General features: G+C 27.1%; 2 protein-coding genes across 2 annotated transcripts; one reads left to right on the top strand and one right to left on the bottom strand.

The window, feature by feature from the left end:
* Positions 1-429: 429 nt before the first annotated feature.
* LOC111042163 lies at positions 430-2,779 on the bottom strand. Its single transcript, XM_022326684.1, has 2 exons — positions 2,540-2,779; positions 430-1,747 (listed from the first exon to the last, which is right to left on the bottom strand). The coding sequence occupies exon 2, from the start codon at positions 1,727-1,729 to the stop codon at positions 848-850; it is 882 nt and encodes a 293-aa protein (XP_022182376.1). The 5' UTR covers positions 1,730-1,747; positions 2,540-2,779; the 3' UTR covers positions 430-847.
* A 4,194-nt stretch (positions 2,780-6,973) lies between these two features.
* LOC111042160 (protein split ends-like) lies at positions 6,974-14,105 on the top strand. Its single transcript, XM_022326682.1, has 8 exons — positions 6,974-7,175; positions 7,602-7,907; positions 8,012-8,053; positions 8,112-8,238; positions 8,311-8,613; positions 9,366-9,676; positions 11,026-11,230; positions 13,389-14,105. The coding sequence occupies exons 3-8, from the start codon at positions 8,040-8,042 to the stop codon at positions 13,926-13,928; spliced, it is 1,500 nt and encodes a 499-aa protein (XP_022182374.1). The 5' UTR covers positions 6,974-7,175; positions 7,602-7,907; positions 8,012-8,039; the 3' UTR covers positions 13,929-14,105.
* Positions 14,106-17,663: the final 3,558 nt, after the last annotated feature.

Below are 17,663 nucleotides of genomic sequence, written 5' to 3'. Positions count from 1 at the left end.
TATAATAATATTGATCATATTAAAATAGATGACATTCTAATATATGTATTATGAGCTATAAGTATAACACCCACCTCAACATTTAAAATTTCTATATACGCCACTGCATTTAATAATTATAATTAAATTTGGTTTCATAAAATGAAATACAATAACAATAGATTTTTACCAACTATAATGTGTGAAGTACGTACATCGTTATAGATTAAAAATTAAGTTTATTACCTACAAGAAAGGTAAATTTGAATTTTGATAAATACAGTTAAGATGATAGTCGACGTTTGTAGTTTTTTTAGTAGGTATAAATAATGTTAATACTTCTATACTTTTCTATTAACTAAGCAAACATTACATTCAAAAAACACACGCTAAAAATATCTTTATATTCATTTTAATTATTATAATTTAATTAAAAGTAATTTTGTTGATTTATAATTAATTAAGTAATGCATACAGATAAAACATGGTATGTTAGTAGGCATTTAAGTTTATATACGTAGTTAATATTCAGTAGCAGTTGGTATTAAATGTACTTATTTGTACCTACGTATTATTAACTAGGAACGGGTAAATATTTTCTAGGCAGCTGCCTAACTTATACTTTAAGAATTTAACTTTTAAGTTTAACTCAAAGTTAAATGAATGCAGCTATTGTTCTTTGAGTTAAACCATCAGTGTTCTAATTTAAATAATTTCGGAATAAACCAACTGCTACACGATATTTTTATTCGTAGTCATAATGTACTAGATATATAATTTATCTATAATATTATATTTTTTTATAAGCAATCTATTTTGTTCTAGCTGGATATTGCACTATTTTTTTTATGTTTTAAAAATCATTTTTTTAAAATTGTATTTGATTTTTAAAATGTATTAATATTTTATCATACAATTGTTTGTATTCATCTGTTACACTCGCATTTTTATGACAAAAATATAATATTGCCTGTATAAAAACTTTTTCCAACTCTTTTTGTGCATTTGCAGATTTCGAAACCGCTTTGCGCCAAGTTTTAGACACTTTAGTCATCGATGCAATATCTTTATAAGATAAATATGAGAATATTTTTTCAAGAAATGGCTTACAAAAATCGAATTCTGTGAAAACAGACATAAAATCAATATATTGTTGATCTTGTTTAATGAAATCAACATCAAAGTTTAATTGCGGAGTGAGTGTAAGTGATAATGGGAGCTCCGGAGTAGAGAAATTGATGTTTTCAGTTGAAAAAAATAACTCTTTATAATTTTTATAATCAAAAAAAAAGTTTGAAGGACACATTGTATCCTCGATATTCTCGTGTTTTCTGAGTGCTACTAACATATTGTTTTGAATATCACCATCAGCAGCATATACATTGGGTTCATTATTGACATCGATATTAATATCGACGAGATCGTTTTGATAATTTTCATTAACATTGACATCGTCATTGTCATTGTCATTGTCAATGTCGTGGATTTTTAATTTATCATCACTAATTTGATTAAACAATTTACCAACAATTTTTTTCATAGACAATTGAAGTGGATCAAGTTCAGAATCCGGGTCGTCGAAGGAGTAAAATACTTCTGAGATTATTTCGGGACTAGGTAAAATGGTACAGGTTGCACCCGAAATATCTTCGCCATTTTTATCAGCCATGTTGTTGGAAGGTGTTGTGGTTTCTGCAGAAGTATTATTAGTGTTATCACACGAATATTTTTCACTCGATTTATCGGCCATCGTTCTGGTTTTCTGAACCTGATATAATACAATACGAATAGAATATAGTCTTAGTTCAAACTATATGAGTATTTGCCTTTCAAGAATCATTATATATGGTACACGATATTAGACTCCTCTGCAATTTAATTACATAATTTATACAATATAACAATTAGGTATATGAATTTTACTTATCAGTTTTGTATATTATTCACTTATAATTTGATTAAAGAAATAAAAATATTTTTATTAATTTATAGATAAATGGATATTAAATTTAGTCGAAATTAACTCTCAAAAATATTACTATAATTCATTTTTATTAAAGGTGATTTTATTCCTTAGCACCTCTTCATTACTTAAAATTCATAAAAAAACGATTTGAGTGGGTTTTACCTACATTTTTCGAGAGTCAGAGAGAGAAATCAAATACAACGCGCTTACATTTTTCAATATTTTATGAAATCGTATGCAATTTAATTGGAAAAGAGTCTATCATACTTAGGTATACTGATAAATATACATTTTTTTTACAATTCAATAATTTTTTAACTATAATAAATATATATAGCAGTGGCCAAATCATAAACAAGCAAAAATAGAGTCTAACATAGGCGCAACTAGTGTTTACAATTTGAGGAGGATAAAATAACTCAACACAAAATTTTGAGATTTATTATTGTTCATCTCGAAGGGTTGAGCTTAGTTGTGCCTATGGAAGCTAACAATAATATGCATTTTTACCCGAATTATAATATTTCTATCAGTATAAGACGGAGGCACTGATATAAGAACACAAGTAAACAACAGTTGAATAGCAGTTTGTACCTGTATTATTTGTCATTTACGAATGTCAAGTCCCTTCAATGCCCAACCGTATGATCTGATACACAATATTTTGAAAATAATTTGCGAAAAATTGAAAACTAGGTATTAGAATTTAAACATTTTTATTTTCTTAAAATATCGTATTTCCTTTATTTCGCTCAACAAAAACGTACTATTCAAAATAATATAATATTGAGTGTACGAACAACGACTTAAAACATATTAGAGGTGCTGTTGCTTATCGAGTGGCGACACATAAAATAACGCTGAGGCGCTACAGCTAGTATCAAGGCGGGCGCCGCCCTATTATTGATCGTTCTCGATGAACCTTGGAATGACACAGGCGCATGGCAGCAGATCCATGTATTCTGTTTGTAAGGAGAGAAAAACAAAAAAATAAAATCATACCCATTAAAATAGTACAATTTACCACTGTGATAAATGCATTATAACATATTTGGTCATTTATCATTTACTTTGTATGAAGTTTATCGTTATTGGGCTCTATAATAATTTCACATTCATTATTTCACATTTGGTAATCCAGAAATCAGTCAAAGCTCCGAAAACAATAAGGTTATGTATAGAATCACATATAGGTAACATACACTATAATATTCTTAAGGTTTTGAGTGAAATCAGGCATGTATTAAAAATTGATGTTATGTGTTTTCGTTAAAATGTCTGATTCACGGTTACTTTATTATGGCAATATGGAGTATAAATCAACGCATAAATATATTTTATATGCACAGAAAATACGAGTATTATAAATATTAAATTGTTTTTTACCATTTAAATAGATACCTATATGCTCACAAAGAAGTTTAAAAGTTGATATTTTAACTTTAAAATAAAACTCCACACAGATTTTGAATACAATTAGAATTTAAATATTTAAAATTAATAGTTGATAGTTGATGCAATAATATTGAATATATTATTTTTTTATGTTGTAACTAAAACATTGGTACATGATTACTTAATATTTGAATAAATAAATTTAATTGTGGTGATAAATTTTATTATATTGTACTGAAGGGTATTTCAGTATCTATTACATGGTCTGAGATTGGGTGTACCTAATTTCAACATTTTCCGCTTCTGGCAGTACTTAAATGATCATTGTCAAGCTACAAAGTTATTCATTATTCTGCTTATTTGTGTAAAGTATCAATATTTTGCCAACTACCTATATTTAATTAAGTAACCTATTTATCCGATAATATTTTTGAAAATGTATTTGAATTTGTCATGAAATTTACTTAAATATGACATTATTGCATTTTTTAAACATTTATTTGGTGGAAAAGTGTAAGTACCATTCTGCTGTACGGTAGTTTTCGAGTATATAATTTTAATGTGTTAAATTTGAATTTAAAGATAACTCATTATATACGAAAAACGGTTCTGAGCAGAGACTGTGTGTCAGCTACTCAGCTTACTGCTAAGTATGTTATAATGAATAATCAAATTTAATAATTAATATTAATAATAAAAATCAAAAATTTTTGTATGAATAAAAAATAGTTCAAAAACAGTCAAATTATTAAAAAATTTTTATCATACATGAAAATAATCACATTGACATTTTGTGAAAATTTAAAATAGATATCAATGGTTATTAGTTTTTGAGTTACAACAAAGAAATTAAAATCAATTTTGTCGAATTCGCTCTAGATTTTGTTGTTGTTTATAATATTTTGTCCTTGTTTATAGGCTTAAAATATCTATAATAAAATTGTGTTTATACTTGTATTACATTTTTTAGTAACAATATAAAATACATCTGAGAAACTTTGTTATTTTTTACCTATAGAAATTAAGCATTTTATGAACTATTAACTACAAAATGATTTTCAAATTTTCAAGATTTTGATTAGTCAAAATTTAAATTTTAAATGCTTATTAAAAAAAATCATGCATATATATCTTAAATATTTTTCAATAGCTAATATATTAATTGATAACTAATAAGGAACATAGTATTACATATTTAAGTTTTTCGACAGAACGCAAAAAATATTTCGACACAAATAAAAAAAATATTGACAAAATTAATGATTGAAATAAATGTTTGTATAAATAGCTCAAAAGGAGTCGAAATATTTTGAAAATTGTATGATTTATAGAAAATGTTTAAATAAACATTCTGTAAAAATGTCATGCATTCATCGATATGATCATTTTTTTTCCAACACAACCAAATTAATTTTGTCAAAAACTTTTGCGTAAAAATGTCCATTTTTCCTTAATTTGTTTTTGTTTTTTTCTGACGTGATTGACTTTTGAAGATTTTTCATTTTAAACACTCAAGAGTACCAATTAAATTTACTTTCCTTCCAGAAAAGAGATTGAGATTTAAAACTGAAGCACTATTTCGATTAACACAATAAAAAAACACACATCAACACATCATTGTAAAATCAAATATGTACTAATAAACATTTATCAATTCCGTTCAAAATCTAAAAGATTAGAGTAAAACCATTACGTACAATTTTGATGAGCGTTTGAAGTTTAAAATTGTACTGCATTAGAATTAAAAGTATTACATTTCTCCTCAAAGATTAATATATTCTGATGTAAAATATAAATCGTGAAAAGCTTATACTTTATCCACTACGGTCTACAGCACTACATAGTACTAATGGGCCGTAGTTGGAACATATTTCCGTTGTGTGGGGGGATTTCCACAAAACAAATAGTGATGCCACTCTTAAAGCACAAAACAACTAAAGATTTTAACGTGAAGCCAAATAAACTTATACTACAAGAACTACATGACTGCCCGAAATAGTAAAATCAGAGCATTTAAATCATTTGGATGCAGGTAATTCATGGAAAGTATATACCCATGAAGCTTGACGCAAAATATTAGGAGCCTTATTGTATTAATTTTTCAAGGTTTTTGATACATAAAATAAAAGTTTATTAAAATTTAAAGAAAAAAACCTAAAAAATTAAAAAATTGAATATGTCAAATACAAGTCAAAATATTTTGAAAGTTTTATAATAAAAAGATAAAATAAACACATACTGCTAACTTTATGGATCTTCGGTTATTTGTTTTTGAACTAAAACTAATTACGAAAATTGCACCATGAGAAATCGAATGAATATTCTGTTGTAAAAATTTGAACTTCAAATGCTTAAAAAAATGTAATTTGACTTTCCGTTAGACATTTTGTTTTGTTTTATTAAGGTAGACAAATTTATGAGAAATGTTGTATTAAATTTTAAAATTTTAGGTATAAAAAAAATTTTTTTATGAATTTTTAACTCGAAATAATTTGTAAGTTTTCACGATTTATTCGAATCTTGTCAATATTCTAATATAGCATTAAAATATTAAGTGTTATTTTTCTTGGTGGGTCTAAACGGTCAACGGGCGCAACCTAAATCCCTACACAATTTAATTTTTTTTTGTGTAAGTTCCGGCAGGAAAAAAACGGAAGATTTACGTAAACTTCGCCAATGAAAATAATGAGGTAAATCGGAGAACTAGTTACTGCACATGACCTGCTGAAAATGTGACAGTATTCTCTAGATCCCTTCTCGATACACCATTTCTAATCTGAAATGTAATTATTAGGTAATTAAGAAAAAAAATTAATTTAATTATCCTTAGATTTCTTCAAATTTAACGAAATACTAGTTTTCAATGACAATCAGTTTCTCTGCTGTAAGCAAAGTTACTGGTAAGTGATAACTGGTAAGTATGAAATTAATTATTTCAATATTTAATATCTAAGTTAGCAAAACATACCTACAATACAAATAACATAAATAGAGACGAAAATTAAATATTCTAGTTGAAAATCAAATTTTATAACCACGCAATTATTTACCCATTAGTTGTTTTCGCACGGCACACCGATACGTTTTCAATTATCAATATCTATTAATTTATATCAATATTGTATCGCGTATCAACTATCAAATAACAGATAATTCAATATAAACACGAAAATCAAACAAACAGCAATTGGAGGCCAAGATAACCTAAGGGATGTGATAGGTCAGGATTATTTTAAGGAGTACAAGGCTATACAGGGTACTGAGAAAATATGAATTATAATGTTGTAATAATATGTATAACGTAATAAGTACATTTTTAACTATGTACAATTTAACAGTATAGAGGAAACCCACATTAAGCGTCTGTATCAGTATCGGTATCACACCGATGCAGTATTACCACGGTTGTAGAAATACAATTTGCACAACTGTATTAAATCAGTGGACCCTCCAATGATTGCATTTTTATCAAATAATAAAAAGAATATAATAGAACGAAAGACTCGTGGCGCTCCTTGTGAGAAATGTTTGAAGCATTAACTTCAGCAACATGATGTTCGACCCTTGTACACCGGTATTTAGGAAACGTTTACTGCTATATAGGCGGCGTACGCTGTGCGGGGTCGGCTTGTTTACCATTCTCTATTTCACGTGTGCCCACTCTGGAGACGGTGTTCAAGGCTTCAATTGCCCGATTCGACCAATTCTCATGGTCATATCCCTGATACTATATTTTTCTTCGGGGAGAATTGTCGTCCGATACATTGAATGGTCCATGTTTTTTAATCAATTTAATATTGGAGTTGTGCAACCAGTATATCTACAGACTACGACCGTGAGTATTACCAACCACTACAACTCTGTTTATTACGACTTTTCTAATGAGATCGCCGCAGTAGATTATATAGATAGGTCACAGATATAAATAATAAAGTGGATTGCTAACAACTATAATATATACATTAACGAGCAGAGCGGATGATTCCACTTTTTCAACTTATAGGTTTTGGGTTTATTTTATTTCATCAAGTCCGTCTAATGATACATTTATTTTGTCAGTTGATAACACCCTACAGAGCCCACAAACAACACGACATTTTTTGGCGCGGCAGTTATCACTTGTTAGCAAATCTAGTTTATTATCTTTATTTGTGGCAACAGGTTCATTTTTCATATTGTAAACTCAAAATGCATTATCTATATTGATATTTGTGTTTAACGCGTCGTCCCGTGTAGTAAAGGCTCATTGTCATTGTTTCAGGATTTTAGTGCGTCGTATCAACTATCAAGCAGACAATCGGTTTCAACTCAGCCTGAAAAACACGAATGAAACATCCAACTACTCTCGGATATAATCTCTGATTTTGGCGTAGTTTTATTTTTTTTATGTGATCCAATATTTGTATTGTTTGTTCGTGTCATATCAAAAACCATTTTTTTCTGTGACTATAAGATCCATTTCAATCAAGTTTGTCATTTTTACATAAGTCAACAGGTGACTGCAAGTACTACACAACAACTCCAATTAACTCTGGAAAAATAGATCTGAGATCAAACTATTTTAGTGGTAAGTTATTTTATAAAAGTATAAACATTTTTTGTATTAATTTGAAGTATAATATACATTCATATACTTTTGGTACTGTTTTTGATGATTGTTCATATCACTAGATCAAAGAAAGAAGATACATCAGACAATATGGATGATAATAGGTTAGAAATAATTATTTAAAATATGAATGCATTTAATCAAAAACTATTTTTAATATAGATTGAATGAAAAAGACAAAAGTGGTTTTTTTTCCAAATTATGTAGAATTCTTTACATCGGTAACTTAGATGAAAATATTAATGATGCTAAACTATATAAATATTTTGGAGAATTTGGAGATATAATTGTATGTACATTTATAAATACTTTTATAGTACCTATTGTTTTCTACTATTAATATATTTATCTTTGATTACAGAGCATTAATATTAAAAAAGAAGATTATGTAAGTGATGGATCATTAAAAGTATGCGCAATGATTAAATACTTTGATACCAGCAGTGTAGTTCTTGCTCTGCATAAAATGAATGGTGTAGACATAGAAGGTTCTCGTGTACGTTTGGGTTTTGGAAAATCACATCCATCAAGATGTGTTTGGATTACTGGTGTTAAACAATCTTGTGATGATAATTTTCTGCTGATTTATTTAGCTGATTGTGGGCCCATTACAACATTTTCGATTGATCATACTAATAAACGTGCTCTAGTTTATTTTAAAGAGGTAAAATGTAATTTTATTATTTATCTAATAATTTTTATATTTTTGACTTTTAAAAATATGTCAAACACTGTTAAAATGTTGGTAAAATCCGTTTTACTTAAAAAAGAACAGCTTAGGATATTATAATCATAGTTGAAAATTTATTAGACAATATTTTGAGTGTTGTAGGATTTAAATTTAGTCGCTATCATTCAAATTATTATGAAGAACTTTGTGACATGCTTATATTAAATTTTCATATTTTTTGACCACTTGAAAAATTATTTATTTATCTATTAGTAGAACAGAAAAAAAATCAGAAATTTATCATGCCTATGAATAGCTCAAAATGTTAATGGCATTTAGAAAATATTAATAATTAACATTCAGTGAAAATTTTAAGTATTTACTATTTACAATTATTCGTATTCGAGTTGCACCAAAAACAAAATTGATAATGTCGTAAATTGATTCTGCTTAAAAATTTTAATTATCCTTAAATTTTTTTTGGTTTTTCGAGACCTCTTTGAAAACAACTGGGAAATTTCAATTTTGATATCCTGAATGCATCAACTAGATTTACTTTCCTACAAGAAAAGTTACTGAAGTTGAATATCAAAGTATTTTTTCAAAAAACTTGTTCAAGACTAAATCACATAAATTTTTTTTACCATAACAATATTTTAACAACTTATTTATTTTTACTCTGAAATCTGTACACTATCTGTATACTTCTAGAAATTTCTAAAATAAATTTTTTTTAAATGTTTTAGATTGAAAATGCAGAAGCTGCCATAAATAAAATGAAAGATGGTTTTATAAATGGTTTATACTTTCATGGTGATTATGCATCTAGTGAGTGTCAGATAAAATTTGCTGAATTCTTCAATAAGCAAAATCATAAAAATTGTTCATCAATACGCCTGGATAATGTTAATGGTCAAAGTCCATCAATACGCCTGGATAATGTTAATGGTCAAAGTCCATCAATACGGCTGGATAATGTTAATGGTCAAAGTTCATCAATACACCTAGATAATGTTAATGGTCAAGGTCCATCATTATCTAATTTTAATGAACAAAAGTAAGAGAAATTCAATCTTCAAAGCTTATTATAGATTTTTACCTTTTTCCTAAAAATGTTTTTTTGTAATATAATTGTTCTTTGAGCGTTTTTCATACCATTTTTAACATATCTGTAATTTTTAATATTTATCAAACAGTAATTTAAACTTTGCTTAAGTCCAACTAAGTTCTTGTTTGAATTATCAAGTTCTATATAATATGTCTAACCATTAATTACGCCACTGAGACTGTAGTAGTAAAGCATTCCCAGTTTTCTTCTGGGTTAGAATATACTTAATATATTATTTTCTACTTTACTTAATAGTTCGTAACTACATAGATATATTATTAAAATGCACAATCGTTATTCAATGTATTACTATTTACTTCTAGTAAAGATGTCAGTGACACACACTCAACAGTATGTGTTTTTCCATATAGTAATGGACTTATGATAGGCTATTAAAATTATAATTATATTCACCTGCCAAATTAAATGTTTATTATATTATCTTTTTAGTCGATAATAAACTATGAATTCCTGTGTTTAAAGTTTTAGAGTTTTATTTTTAAGTATGAATTTTATACTAGTTCTATAAATTATTGTCTATTTTTTAATGAATACATTTCAAAATCGAAAACAGAAATAATTCAAAAAACCGTTTAGTATCATAATAATGTTAATACTTGATATTTGTTTTCTCTTCTGTAATATTTGCTTTTAGTGAATTTTATTACTTTAATTTTGTATTATTGAGTTGAAAAAAAAGTTTACTTTTAATTTAATTTAATGTTTTTCAACCAATGTGTGTTCCGTATTTCTGTGATGTGTATCACCATAAAAAATGTTTGTTTATAATATTATAGCACCTGTTCAAAGCATAAATATAATGTCACATTATTATGGTGTTAAACCTGATTGTAAAAACCACAGATAAAAAAACAATTATAAAGATTATCTCATTATCAATGTACATATAATTTTATAATTGTTATCATTTAAAATACCCATTAATTATTTTAAGTGTCACTATTTTTAATGATCTGTATTAGGGTGTTTTCGTAATAAAAGGTTAAAAAGCACTGTACTAACATGTACAACAAATATTCAAATGTGAATGCTTAAACTTTCCCAATTACTCTCTTTATATTGTTTTATTATTTAATCTATGCTTGTGTGAAAAAAATTGTATTAAAGTAGCAAAAAACTTATGATCTTAATCTTATTAAAATTGTATTATTATATATTTATTTTACTGATAAAATTTCAAGCATGTTAAAACACATGTATTAGTTTTATTGAAATTCATATGTTATATTTTTTATTAATATAGCAATTCTAATTTTCTAATTTGTATATAATATTAGGTCTGCAGGAAGTCATTATGTTGAGGAAGATAACCCATGTATTGCTAACAAGAAATCTACATCACCAATTACCTGTACTTTGATTAAAGGTATAGCAGATTCAGTCACTACTGAATATCTGGAATCTCGCTTTAGTCAATTTGGACCTATTAAAAAATGTTTAATTGACCGACCAAACAAATGTGGTGTGTTGTGTTTCCAAGAGGTAAATGTTAACATTAATTATAAATGTATTTTTATTGATTTACATACTATACATTACTATACTATTATTATATTTTATACCTACAATGACATTTTGACAATATTAAGATTAATTTAATCTATTAATTAATTTTAACTTAATAGTTCAAATTGATTTAAAACCTAAATAAATACAATGTTATACAATGAGTCGGCATTAACTCAAAAATTAATAACAATAATATATGGTATAAATAAATACTATTATAATAATTAAATGTTAATAACAAAATAAATTCAATGTTTTCGAACAAAAATTAATCATCCTACTGTATGGTGTATTAATAAGAGTAAAGTAAATTATTAAGTTAGAAATAAAAATGTATTATAAAATATGCTTAATAATATATGGCAGTCTGTGCTCAGAATTGTATTTCGTAGGCAATGATTTTTTATTGAATTCAAATTTAATATGTCCAACATAGAGACTTATTTAATGATGAGGTACATTCAATACCTACTCATACGACATAATGGTTATCTACTTTTCCCCTTTTTATTTGTTAATTTTAACATAAACAATTTTTTTAGCATTCATTATTGCTTTTATTAAGACATGGTCAAGTTTTTAATGAATCAAAATTTGTATGAACTAAAGTCCTACAGTTTTGACTGGCAATGTCATACTCAAGTTTTATTGTGATAATATTATAATCATTACAGTCAAAAAATATTTTAGTTTCACTATTAAATTGGTAGTTTTTTTTTTATTGATACAACATGGACCGTTAGGCTTACAAATACTTTAAATCACATAGTTTGCTTGTTTTGGTCATTAATAATTTATTTAGAACATCATCAGGGTCCAGTGGCATAGTGGAAGGAGTTTCATGGCGCCCATGAGTCACGGTAGAAATTTCTTTTTGGGGTGGGGTGGTTGGATACAAAAGAGTAACCAATAACATAACCAAATATTAAAATATTTACAATCACATTGGTAGGTACTGAAATATATGAAATGCATCATGGTTTACAAAAGTTAGGTCTATCTGTGGATAAAAATCGCTCATTTAATTGATTTAAAAAATCATGTATACATATAAAAAATAAAGATATTCTATAATAATTTTCAGGTAAACTAACATCTGCATCTGTTTTTTTTGTTTGTAAGTTGGAATAGGTATTTCAATACTTAGGGTATCGCATTTAGATTTTACATTATCAAATATAATTTCAAATTTACTTTTATCATTTAACCTTATATTTTTTAAGTATATTTTTCATGTTGTCAGTGGTTTGAAAAGGTTCAAACAGATCAATATAAATTCAACCCAAAACCCCTCTTTACCAAAATTTATAAATTATAATTTTACACGTGAATGCAATATTCATGAAGCAGCATGTGATGAAAATTATTCAAACTTTGTTATGATATTCGACCATATTGCTATTTAAATTATGATCAGGACAACCAGGATTCTTTCATGATATTTACAGCAAATTCTCTACATAATATTTTTGTTTTTCATTCAAATCTTCAACCATACTTTAAAAAAATATAATTTAGCTTAATTCTTCCCTCTGTTATTATATTTCAATATTTGGATAACTGTGATGAAACAGCCCCTTGGCATTGAACATATGATAATAATACATCACCGTCTGCTTATTTATGATAATTATGATCAAGGATAGGATGTTGATGACCCCAAAAAAAATTTAATATAAAAATAATAGATGTTTAAATAGATATGGGTGTGATAGTGGGTGTCAGATTAATTAAAAAATTAATAGACAATAGTAAACATTCAAGTTGTATGTTTAATTTAGAGTAAAAAAAAATATGAATTTATTAAAAAGAAATTAAAAAGAAAAATAGAAATAAAAATAAAAATATTATATTAATATAAAAACCCACAAACCTAAAATTTGAGAAAAATGCCCCCCATTATACAAAAACTAAAAAAAAAAATAATGTGAAAAATGAGAAACAAAATTAGTATATTCTAAACCACATGAAGCATAGAGTTTTATATAACATCACAATTTATAGGATGAAAGGTTAAAAAATGTTTAAGTCATTAACATCCTATCCCTAGTTATGACTTATGACACATGACTCTAAAAATACATAATTCATACTTCTTAAGAATGATTCATTTTTTATTTTTATTTTTCAGGAATTACATGCACAGTCAGCTGTTACTGTAATGGATGGTAGTTATATAGAAGGTGAATTACTCTATGTTCGTTTAGCGTCTTTTAAATGTCGAGATTGTGAAGTATCTAATACAAATAATGATAATTTAACTATTCAACAACAAGATAACTCTACTTCATCATCACCTTACTGCGCTTGGCATATGGATCCTTCTTGCCGTTGTTCAATTAATGATGGAATTGACCCAATCAACTTCAGTGATCAATTTAATAATTCAATTAATGTTAATAATGCTCAGAACGTAGCATTGCATAAATATTTAAACATCAATAATAACATTCCTGATTATTCTCCAAGTACAAATCATGTATACGACAGTCCAATTAAAATAATATTCAACGAGTATCCACCACAGGGTCTCATATATCCGACAAGACGTGCTAATTTTAATGTAATGTCACTACCTTTGCCCGCGTTTGCTAAGAATATTTCCAAGCAACTGACTAGTACATCTTTGATAAACAGTAAAACAAAGAATATTGAAAAGAATAAAGATTAGAAGTTTGGCAAAAGAAATACAACTATTGAAGAAGAGAAACAAAATTTAAATAGTTTTGATAACCCAAAAGAATTCAAGACAAAATTGTAAATTAAAAAAATTGCTGAAATATATAAAAATATTCTCACTTTCATATACATGTAAATTATAATAATTAAATTTAAATGTGGTTGTAATATTGAGCTGTTAAGATTATAAAGGAATATAATATTAGTTTTTATGTTCTATTTTCAATATTATACTAATTTCAATATAATGCATAGTTAAATATATTTCATACTTAAAATATTATAAATATTAGTCACAAAAATTAAACAAGCAATGCTATTTATTCTTTTGGAGTCTTGTTTGAATTTTTATTAATTTTTAGTCCTAAAGTTATATTTATTTAATTTATTAATTTAAATTCTAAACATAAGCATACATCATTATTGCTGCCATTTTATTTTGTTTGATAACAATATAGGATATAACCTTGTATGTGTAAGCCATAATGCAAATCTCATTAGACAAACAGTGTAATTTTTTTTTAATATTTGTATTACTCCTTTGACCTATACTATTAGTGATTTAAAATAATATATTTATTTATGAGTTATGATACTCAATGAAATATATTTTTATATAGTTACTAATAACATGCTTTGTATTTTTAATACCTTAATTCATTACATTTTTAAAGTTGAGAATGTATATACATACTAACAATTAGATATTTATTGAAATGCTTATTCAGAGTACACAACTTTCTTTATTTTTAATTAGGATACAAGGGATACAATAGGGGCAATTTAAATATTTATATTTAATTAAAGATAAATAAATGTAATAAACTAACTATAATGTTACTCTAATTAGTTTGGTACTTGACACTTGCTGAAGGGGCTGGGAACAGAACATTATTAGACCGTGAGCCTGAGAACCGTAACAGCACTTTGTCACACACCGACCAACCTATGTATTTTATTTGTAATGATGTTATGGCCCAGGTAGTATTGGTTGGGTTCGCCGTGCAAACAGCACTGGATAGGCAAGGTATCGGCCCACCGGGTCTTAGGATTTTAACCGGCCCTAAAAAAGTGAACTGCCCATTTTTCAATAAGACAGACATTAATTCATATTTATATGCATTTTTAGGTTTTGACCTCTAACAAGTTTTTTTATAACCCTGCTATTAAATTCTGAGTAGAGCTGCAAATAATGTATTGTTTTCATTTGTCCGAAGATACTTTAGTCTTGTAAGTACTATCTTCAACTTTAGTTTGTATTTGGTGGGGGTAGATTTCAAGTACTTTTTAAAAATAATTGTTTGTTATCTATTGTTCCCAAAAGTTTAGACCGTTTCTACTCAAAACTGTTATGTGTAGGTCGTAGGTGGTACTAGGATAGGGTTGCCATAAAAGTTCAAGTACTGACCGGGACATTTACAAAAATAATTTAAATAATTTGAACCTTTTTTTTTTTTTAATATTAAAATTTAGAACACAGTGTAATGAATATATATATAGAATAAAATAATAATAGTGTTGAATTATGAAAGACATTAAATTAGAAGATACATTTGATTAACGAAATATTATTTATTTAGAAATATTATATTTTTCTGACTTTTTCACCTGTTTCAATAGCTCTGGTTTTCCCATAGCATACGTATGAAATTCCGAACAAGTCATTTTGAAATTAAATTTGCATTGAATGATACTTTCTACTGTTTCTACTTGAAGACGGATCAATTTAATATAATTACTGGTACTAATATTATTTACACATAACCGGGACTTTTGTAGGGTCTAGTGGGACGACCGGGACCGAAGTCATGAACTGGTGACATGTCCCGGTGTACCGGGACGTATGGCAACCCTATACTAGGATATCAAAAGGTTAAGAACCTCAGCTATCTATATAATTAATAATTACAATTTTAATAATAACATGATATCATACCTACATACAATATATTATAAATTATACATATTATATTAACTGGTGTCTGGTTGGGATAGTTATTGGGCACACTGCACATAAATATATAATATATACATATAAACAAGTTACAGGTACATAAAAAAAACCGTATCAAACTAATAATAAATATTTATTATAGTAACTTATCTAAGTTATCTAACAAATAATTAAATATTAATTAAAAAAATTAAGTGTTTCTGACAACTGACAACTTTTTGTGGACACTTTATCAATGATACTTTCATTGTCTAAAGACATCAAAATATCTTTCTCTACGGACATAATTAAGAATATTTCTAATTTTCATTGAGATAAACAGTTCCTAAGTCGATTTAGTACATATTTTAATTTGGAAAACGTAGTTTCACACCGCACTTGTGTAGTTGTGTACATGATAATGTCAATACAAATGTATACATTAGATATACAAAGCTATATGCAGACGAATGTAAATTATATTTATACAATATTTTATAGCAACAAGCTATGCAATTTTGGCAAGCTTTATTTCCAATGCATTTACCATATGTATCTTGATTAAAATTTCCAACTTCGGCCTCATCATCAATATTATAGTTGTTTTCTTCGATTGACACATCAATAAGTTTAAGTTTGGCCATTTTCGAATAAAATCTTGCATCTCAGAATGTAATTTACCTGCAGTGATTTCTGAATTGAATTTTGCTAGTTTTGAACTCATCCAGTTGAAGTTATTCTCTGCCAAGTTCTCCTTAAAATAACGTGGATCCAAAAGTGAAATTTCTTTATACAAATCAGTAATCACCATGACTTTTAAAACGATTATTTAAGCTTGATACTACCTGATCATACACCACATTAAATACTTGAGTTTTAAAAGGAAAAATGGAATTTTCTGGTGTTTCATCATGTGTGTTTTCATCAGGCATTAATTTTTTTTTGTATTCCTTTTTTCTGGAAGTCAATTTTCCACCGTATAGTCTAAATTATTTTTAATAAATTCATCATTTGCCCAGTCAATAAACAAATTTGTATTATCTACTACATCATCAAAATTTCTGGATTCTTCACTTAGAACACTAATCGATTGTATTACCATTGTATATGCTTGAATCATATTCATTTCTTTGCTTTGTAAATAAAGTGATACAGATGAAGTAGTTATAAATATTTGTAAAAAATATGAGCAGTTAGAATTGTTTCATATTTTAAAAGTGCATGACTAAATGCTTTAGCTTTAAATCTTGCATCTTGATTGAACTTAGCTGATGTACCTATATATTTCATGAAGTGTGTGCACTTTATTGACAAAGAAACTTTCTTGTGGGTGTGAATATGATCCAAAAACTTTATTGAGACAGCGATCTTTTGCCCACCACCGTGTATCACCAACGAGGGAGATACATTTAGCTTTACTATTATTTGTCCATACGTTCATTCTTAAATATGATTCCCTAAAAAAAAAGCTATCGTATTAATTAAACCAAATAATGTTGTACTTTGACAACACACTTGTGTAGTGTCAATCATGACTAAATTTAGAACGTGCGCATAACACCATACATGCGTTTGATTTGGACTTTGTTTATTCAACCAAGCTGAAAATCCATTATATTGGCCTCTCATATTACTGGCACCATCCGTCGAACTTCCGATGCAGTTCTTGACATCCAAATTGAATGCACTAAATACATAACATACAATGTCACACAAATTTTTGCCTGTACCGCTTTTACAATCAACCAATGCAACCAATCGTTCATTAACTTTCTCGTTAACAAACCGTATAAT

The sequence above is a fragment of the Myzus persicae genome, unplaced genomic scaffold (assembly GCF_001856785.1).
Source record: "Myzus persicae strain clone G006 unplaced genomic scaffold, MPER_G0061.0, whole genome shotgun sequence".
Lineage (NCBI taxonomy): Eukaryota > Metazoa > Arthropoda > Insecta > Hemiptera > Aphididae > Myzus > Myzus persicae.
The sequence above is the reverse complement of the archived record's forward strand: the minus strand, read 5'-3'. Positions and strand labels throughout refer to the sequence as shown.